General features: G+C 43.7%; 1 protein-coding gene across 1 annotated transcript in view; it reads left to right on the top strand.

The window, feature by feature from the left end:
- The window catches only part of LOC104965091 (triple functional domain protein-like), a 30,212-nt gene extending 22,331 nt beyond the window's left edge, over window positions 1–7,881 (top strand). The window contains exons 19-30 of the mRNA XM_010794032.1: window positions 818–966; window positions 1,058–1,124; window positions 2,172–2,275; window positions 2,623–2,692; window positions 2,779–2,868; window positions 2,979–3,071; window positions 3,607–3,657; window positions 3,737–3,814; window positions 6,106–6,285; window positions 6,730–6,910; window positions 7,385–7,622; window positions 7,712–7,881. Of these exons, the coding sequence (XP_010792334.1) occupies window positions 818–966; window positions 1,058–1,124; window positions 2,172–2,275; window positions 2,623–2,692; window positions 2,779–2,868; window positions 2,979–3,071; window positions 3,607–3,657; window positions 3,737–3,814; window positions 6,106–6,285; window positions 6,730–6,910; window positions 7,385–7,622; window positions 7,712–7,793 (1,383 nt within the window). The 3' untranslated portion in view covers window positions 7,794–7,881. The remainder of the gene's footprint in view (window positions 1–817; window positions 967–1,057; window positions 1,125–2,171; window positions 2,276–2,622; window positions 2,693–2,778; window positions 2,869–2,978; window positions 3,072–3,606; window positions 3,658–3,736; window positions 3,815–6,105; window positions 6,286–6,729; window positions 6,911–7,384; window positions 7,623–7,711) is intronic.
- The last annotated feature ends 357 nt before the right edge of the window (window positions 7,882–8,238 follow it).

Below are 8,238 nucleotides of genomic sequence, written 5' to 3'. Positions count from 1 at the left end.
CCACAATGCAGTTTGGCGAAGATTAAAAATCTTCTACGTCACCCCATTCAAGTGAATGGGCGAAGCTTTGAAAGATTTTTTTCATGCCTGTGTGTGGACGGGCCGTACGCCTTTTTGTTTCCCTTTGTACATAAAGTTAAATTACCATGACTAGTTTTTGTCAATGAAAGGGAGTGTGAATTTGTCTATATGCTATTATTACGTCACTGTAGATCGACATATGTCATAATCCTGCTTTGGCTGGGATTCACTCCACACACGCTACTGTACAGAAGTAGCACCAGTTGTCCCACAAAACACCCTTAATTAAAACAATGGTGTCTCTTTATCCGCATCCTCTAACTCATTATCTGCTCACACGTTTGTTGGCTTCCTCTGCACATTACTTTATTTTAAAAAATCTGTAAGTGCTGACTTCAGTTGTGCCTGAATCCGTACGACACAGAGTGCTACGTCTGTTTCATCATTATTTTGCACACACAGGCCAGTCAGCAATTATTGGCCACTCAATAAATCAAAATTGAGCTGTGCGTCTTGCCGTGTGAACTTTGCCCAAGTGATCTTGAGCGATGTTCATTTTGCATTTCAATAAGGATTTAATTAAGTCTTAAACATCTCAAACGGTGCACTGCTGTAGTTAGAAATCCCCCCCAATCATAGAGTGATGACCTCCAGACTTATTCAACATAAAACTAGTCATTTATTTCATTCTCACTGCGTAGGATTGACTCACTTTTAAGAAAGAGTGGCATCAGCTGACTACGTGGGGAAGCTGAATACAACACACTGTTTACCTTCTGTTCCTCTGTGCTCTCAGGCTCTGGAGGACAGACCCAGCTCTCTGTCAGTGGAGCAGGGGGACAGCAGCTCTCCCTCCTTCAACCCCTCTGACAACTCCCTCCTCTCCTCCTCCTCCCCCATGGACGAGGTGGACGAACGCAGGAACAGCGTGCTCAAGAAAAGACAGTACGTCTGTTTCATATCTCTATATCACAAATATCACAGACACTGATTTCTTGAATCTTATCTAAGATGTCTGTTCTTTTCTCCGCTGTAGTTACATCCTGCTGGAGTTGGTGGAGACGGAGAGGGATTATGTCAGAGACCTGGGCCTGGTGGTGGAGGTGAGGCGACGCTTTAACAGCTGTTTCACTGCTTTTACATCCTTAACTGTCTGAAATATAAAAGTGTTTTTTTAATAGTTTTTTCCTGTATGTGGCACAGCCTATATTCTAGACTAGCTTTTTGTCTTCGTTGGTGCGCTGCGCTGAGATTGTAATGCGAGCAAATAAATGGCGGCTTCACAAAAGTTTTCGGGAGTTTGACGGGGCGTGGTTTGCATTCCGCCCAGCCAATCAGACACAGGAACCTTTTTCTCCCACGAAAGTCCCTGCTCTCTAGCAGGAACTAAAAAGGGGTAAAAAAGGTTGTCAGGAACTAATTTAGTTCCTGGGACTTTTTGGTGTGAACGCAACTAAATAGTAGTTCTCAGGAACCTTTCTTGGGAAAAGTACTTATGGTACTAATGGAGGAAGTACAATACATTTCCTGTCCTTTACAGACACGCTGTTTGTTTTTTATTTCAGCTTCATTATACAAACAAATACACATTTTTGTCTACTATTTTTCTTTCCGTTCATCTGCATCAACACAGTCCATACAGACAAAAGAAAACATGAAAGAAAAATGAGAATATAAAGGGAAATAAATAACTGAATAAATACATTTGGACTTTCTTCTTAAAAAATAAATACAAATATATTTAGGAAAGTCAGCTGTTATCTACACAGTCCAGAAAGAAATAAGAATTTAACAAAAAAAAATTACATTTGGACATTTATACATTTTTAACCCTAACCCCTTTTTTTATAATAACATGAATACATAAAATGTAATTTAGCTGTATTTACACAATCCATAAAGAGAAAGAAAACACAAAAGATATACGAATATAAATGGGAGAAAAAAAATACATGAATTCAAATACATTTTGGAAAAGAAAGAAAGGGGCTGTGTGGAGACCCAAGTGTGAAAGTGTAAGCCACTGTCCCCTAATACACTGCAAATTGGTGGAAGCCGGGATCCCCTCACTTGATCAGCACAGTTATCCATAAGTGGTATGTTTGGGGGGACGCGCTGTTATTAATGTGTGACTGTGTTTCCATCTGAAGGGCTACATGACTCGGATGAAGGAGGAGGGTGTCCCTGATGATATGAAGGGAAAAGACAAAATCGTGTTTGGCAACATCTACCAGATCTACGACTGGCACAAAGAGTACGTACACAGAGTACGCTGGAGTGATTCAACAACAACAAAAAGGATGAACAGAAAGAGGAAAAGGAAAAGAGAGTTCACTGAAGACACCAGGAGGGTCAGAGCAGGAGGAAGCCAGGAGGAGATGAAGAGACCAGGAGGGTCAGAGCAGGAGGAAGCCAGGAGGAGATGAAGACATTAGTGAAGAAGAAGAAATGTATGTGAGGAATAAAGAGGAAGTGTCAGAAAGAGGGACAGAGGCAGGGATCAGGAGGCAGATGAGACTCCAGCTGGACCACATGGAGAATACTTTCCCTGTTCAGATGTTGTAGCACAGTAGCTAACTCTCCTCTCTCTGATGCGTTTAGCTTCTTTCTCGGGGAGTTGGAGAAATGTCTGGAGGACCCCGACAGGCTGGGACCGCTCTTTCTCAAACAGGTTCGTCTGCAGTCAATTTAAAAATGTGTCTTTATGTTGTACATGCTTGTACACATTTAATCGTGTATTGTGCTTTTCGTATCCAGGAACGGAGACTGAACATGTACGTAGTGTACTGTCAGAACAAGCCCAAGTCGGAGCACATCGTCTCAGAGTACATCGACACCTATTTCGAGGTATGAGCCTACAATTTTGGCACAGTTTTTTACTTGGAGACACATCAGATGCTACAAACCTGCCTGTAGTTATCAGTCTCTGAAGTAACCTCTGACCTTTGACCCGGCAGGACCTGAAGCAGCGGCTGGGCCAGCGGCTGCAGATCACAGACCTGCTCATCAAGCCCGTCCAGAGGATCATGAAGTACCAGCTGCTGCTCAAGGTCTGTGTGTTACAATACAGCAGGGGGCGCCAGAGCTGCCTTTTTAAATACATTTAAAGTGTTTGGTTTTAAGTTGTACCTGTTTCTCTCCTGGGAAACTATAACGTGTCAAAGTTGGATATACTGCAATGAATACTCAATTTAAAGTACTAAACCTCGAGCATTTTAATGTTTGAGTAAGAGTAAAAGAAGGTCCTACTTGATGCACTTTTGAAATGAGGACATTGTTAAAGTCATTATTTTATTATGAACCTAGAACCTAATTTGCATTTTGATGACAGAAAAGCTACGAACATGTTTGTGTGTGCTGTGAATTCTATTTTTTAGAAAGAAAATCAGCTGGTCAGACTTTAAAGAAAATCTGAATAGTAAAAAAATAATTGCTGTTGTTCTACCTCTAGTTGTAACTGGCACTTATATGATACAGTATGTCCCTGTCACCTGCTGTCTTTAAATGTACATCTCGGCCTAAAACAAAAACATTTGCACTTCAGTAAGCAGTATATTACTCACACTATTTTTATTTATTTTTTAGGATTTCTTGAAACACTCTAAAAAGGCTGGGCTGGAGTCCATGGAGTTAGAGGTAAGAGCATCACACTGTTCTAAATCACTCAAATCAAATCAAACCAAACATGTTCTGAAGTCCCTTGTGACCTTTACAGAAAGCAGTGGAGGTCATGTGCATCGTGCCAAAAAGATGTAATGACATGATGAATGTCGGCCGCCTTCAGGGATACGATGTAAGTAATGTCCATCAAAAACACGTTCTTCTGTACCTTAGTAACAGGGGCGGATCTACGGGGATCCCCTCCAGCTGCCCCCCTAACTTTTGTTTCCCTAAAACTGTACTTTTAGAAACAAACCTACACTATTTCCCCAAGCTTCTCAAGCAACGAAACAAGCAATACATTAATTAAAAGTGAATCATTTTAAATATAATTTTAGACCCGTTAAAAACGTAGCTATGGCACTGCATTAAACTGCGGAGCAGCGTTCACAGACCGCGGCTCACACCGCTGCAGAGATGGAACGAGCTGTCCCAGCACCTAGGGTGGATCAGCTTCCCCCGGGAGCATTTCCCCTTCCATTAGTTTTGTTTTTACTAAAGACGAGAGCTTGAAACAAAATATTAATAAAACGCTGCTTTTTGAATCGATAGCGTTAAACAGACAGTTGCTGTTTGGGACGTAACGATACAAAATACCACACAGACAGCGCTACCTGGGAGATCGATCACTTTTATTTGCTAAACTATGCGGTACTATTAAATCCATGTAAATTACACATCACAGCAACAAGGCCAGATCAATGAAACCAGGATACATCCTTTACCGTCAACTGGGTCTAAACACAGCTGCCTGTGCGTTTGATAAATACTTTCTGATTTTATATTGATTATAGGCTATGCTACTTATCAGCTACATGGCCCTAACGTGTAAAGCTATACAAGAATTTGTACCAGTGCTTTTCCCAAATAGACTCAGAGTAGCTGGAGTGATTCAACAACAACAAAAAGGATGAACAGAAAGAGGAAAAGGAAAAGAGAGTTCACTGAAGACACCAGGAGGGTCAGAGCAGGAGGAAGCCAGGAGGAGATGAAGAGACCAGGAGGGTCAGAGCAGGAGGAAGCCAGGAGGATATGAAGACATTAGTGAAGAAGAAGAAATGTATGTGAGGAATAAAGAGGAAGTGTCAGAAAGAGAGGCAGGGATCAGGAGGCAGATGAGACTCCAGCTGGACCACATGGTATGTTTGTATTCTCCTTGCATACATATTCCATCACAGCAGCACAATCTAGCAGCTCTTAGTATTGACACATATTTATTGAAATGTGTTGCTGCACAGGTCACCTTTAGCTCTCTTAAGAGATGGGTGATGTCATTTGTGTACTTAATTATTACTAAGTACTTTGACTGTGTAATCGGGTGCCTTTTGGGTCTTCAAATCTTTGAAAAATGAAACCAAAATGTTTGGTCATAACATCTGGTAGTGGACTAGTTACATTTTCCCACCTCTGGAACAACGTATAAATAATTACTAGGAATTTCTTTGAAAAAATGTGACATGGTTGAAGTTTTTGACAAAAAGTAGCCATGAGACCTTTTCTAGCTAAGATATGGCACCACATGGAAGTCAAGGACATTACAACATTGTAACATTTAGCAAAACTACTGTTTATTTTGTAATAAATAATTATTTACTATTATTAATTCATATAACAGAGTTGAAATGTTGAGCTTGTCAATCTTAATCTGAAAATACAAAAACTGAAACATAGGTAAGAGAAGAAACTGACACTTGCCTTTCTTTGCCATCTTTCCTTCAGAAGACTTTTGTGATGTAATTCCCTCAATGCAGATGACACATGGACTGATCCATTATTTTAATAGGAGGGTAAATGGTATGGCTTGACGGGGTTGAAACAAACTGAGGGACGCGTGTCAATATTGCAATTTCATAGATAATTCAAGTATTTTTTCCGAATTTACTTTTGACCAGTTAAAATTGACAAGCATATGATTATATTAGCAGCAACATTTTGAGATAAGTGGCCATTTTGATTTGTTTAATATTAAATTAATATGTAACAAATAATGCTTAGTGAGGACATGCAAATATGCCCGTTGTCTACTACTAAGACAACCAATTTTTTTTAAACTAAATATATATATATATTTAGTTTTACATTGTAATGCAAAACAACCTGTTCCCTTAATTCATTGCTTTAAAATACATTTTGGAGTTTCCTTTCATTTAAAATTGTTGAAGTAAGCTTGGGGGACTCAAAGGGCACCCGATTGTTTGTCTGAACACCTTGTTTCTCTTGTGCATTAAGAACACTTGTGTTAGGGCATGAATTAACAATAAATAGGTTATATACAGTAAATACCACGTACTGTCCGCCCTCCTTTGCCACCCCATGTAAAATATTCTAGAACCGTCACTGCTTAGTAACAACAATTTTAACTCGATTGTCAGTATCGTTCTCTTAGATTCTTTACCTGATCTTTCCATCTTGTTTCGTCTCCAGGGGAAGATCGTGGCTCAGGGTCGCCTCTTGCTGCAGGACACGTTCATGGTGTCCGACACCGAGGGTCGGAGGAAGGAGAGGAGAATCTTCCTCTTTGAGCAGGTGGTCATCTTCAGCGAGCCCCTCGACAAGAAGAAGGGTTTCTCCTTACCAGGCTTCCTCTACAAGAACAGCATCAAGGTAACAGACATGCATATGAGGAGCAAACATGTCTATTACTACTGTGTGTTGTCAGGAGGAAGGATGTTAGAATTAAGGATCTATGAGTTAGTGAAAGGGTTTATAGCTCCCTCTGGTGGAGAAACTAGCCTGTGACACTCAATGGAGTCACATTCAGAGACATGTAGATACTGGGGCTGCATGAGATGAGGACACATAATATATATATAACATAGATATAACATTGTTAAATATCCTGACAATGATATGAGTGAACTTAAAGATATACTAAGAAAAATGTAGTTTATTTAGTAAAGGGAATATTCTGTCCAGAAAATTGAAGTCCAAACACCGATTGATAAAGAAACGAATGCCATTGGTAAACTCTCAAGCTCATTAATGACTTAAAACTGCCTGGGCCACATACATATGTATAGTATATATAACGGCGACCCCCCCCTGCAGGTGAACTGTCTGGGTTTGGAGGAGAGCATGGACACTGATCTCTGTACCCTCATCCTCACTTCGCGCTCCACCAACGCCCCCCTGGAGTCCTTCGTGCTTCACTCCGCCCACCCAGGGGTGCGCGAGGTGTGGACCCTTCAGATCGGCCAGATCCTCGAGAGCCAACGCAACTTCCTCAACGGTAGACTGACACACACACATACATATACACACACACACACACACACACACACACACACACACACACACATACACAACACACACACACACACACACACACACACACACACACACACACACACACACACACACACACACACACACACACACACACACACACACTGTAAGGGAAAGCAGCCCACAGATAGCCTGGGGCTTTCGGATATACAGGAGCATAGTGATGGTGTGTTCAAGGACCCCCGTCTGTTGCAAAAACATACTCCTGAGATTTTTTTGACACCAACAGATAGAAAACTCCCTCAAGCATAAAACATTATCTAAAAAAAAGAAATAGTGGATACCTTGTATGCGAAACACTGCTGCTCGTTTACTTTTTTCTTGAGCAATGAGAGAGTGGAGAACACAGGTCATGTTGTATTGAAGGGACTGTGTGTTACATGGCCGCCCTTGTGGTTTCCTTTGTGTCTTATCGCAGCTCTGACCTCACCAATAGAGTATCAGAGGAACCATGTGGGGGCCAGCGGGGGGCCGTGTGTTGGGGCTCCGGGGGGAGGCAGCAGTGCGGCCCCTGCAGTCGGAAGTGAAAGCCCCCAGCCCTCCATCCCTTCAGGGCCCCAGGGTGGCTCTCGCCGGCCCTCCAGGATCCCGCAGCCCTCCCGCCTGCCCCAGCCCCTCCGCCACCCCCGACCCCGACGGCCCCAACAAGATGTCAGGTACGAACCGTCCTTACTTTTTACATTTCTTTGGTGTCGCACAATGAAGGATTTGACTGAGGTGTGAGTTCTGCTCACTTATGATTCAGGTTCATCCCCAAGTCCCGCCCCTCCTCCCGCCCTCCCTACGGGGGGAAGCCCCCAGGGAAAGCGCCCCCTCCAGACCCCTGAGGACCCAGCACTGACCCCCCCTCCTGCCGGTGCTGTAGCCTCTGTTCCCCGCGCCACCGTCGGGCCCCTGCCCTCCACACCCACTTCCAAAACGCGGCCAGGAGCCGTGTCCCCCTTGGCCCCCCCTCTGGCCACTCCTGCCTTTGGTAAGGACGGCCTCCCTCCTCCCCCTCCCAGCCCAGGCCTCAAAACCGGATCCGGGTTCTGGAGCTCCATGCCGGGCTCCCCAGCCAGCCGGCCTGGCTCCTTCACCTTCCCGGGGGAGGCGGGGGAGAGTCCGGTCCGGCAGAACTCCTCCCAGGTCCAGACCGGCTCTGGATCTGGGAGCCACAGACACTCCACGCACAGCAAGGAGGCCGACCGCATGAGCACGTGCTCGTCGGCCAGCGAGCAGTCCATCCAGTCCACCCAGAGCAACGGGGTAAGAGCGGCACCAACTAACCCC

This window comes from Notothenia coriiceps, unplaced genomic scaffold (genome assembly GCF_000735185.1).
Source record: "Notothenia coriiceps isolate Sejong01 unplaced genomic scaffold, NC01 NC01_scaffold00037244, whole genome shotgun sequence".
Classification (NCBI taxonomy): Eukaryota; Metazoa; Chordata; class Actinopteri; order Perciformes; family Nototheniidae; genus Notothenia; species Notothenia coriiceps.
Note: the sequence above shows the minus strand (reverse complement) of the source record. Positions and strands in the feature narration are given on the sequence as shown.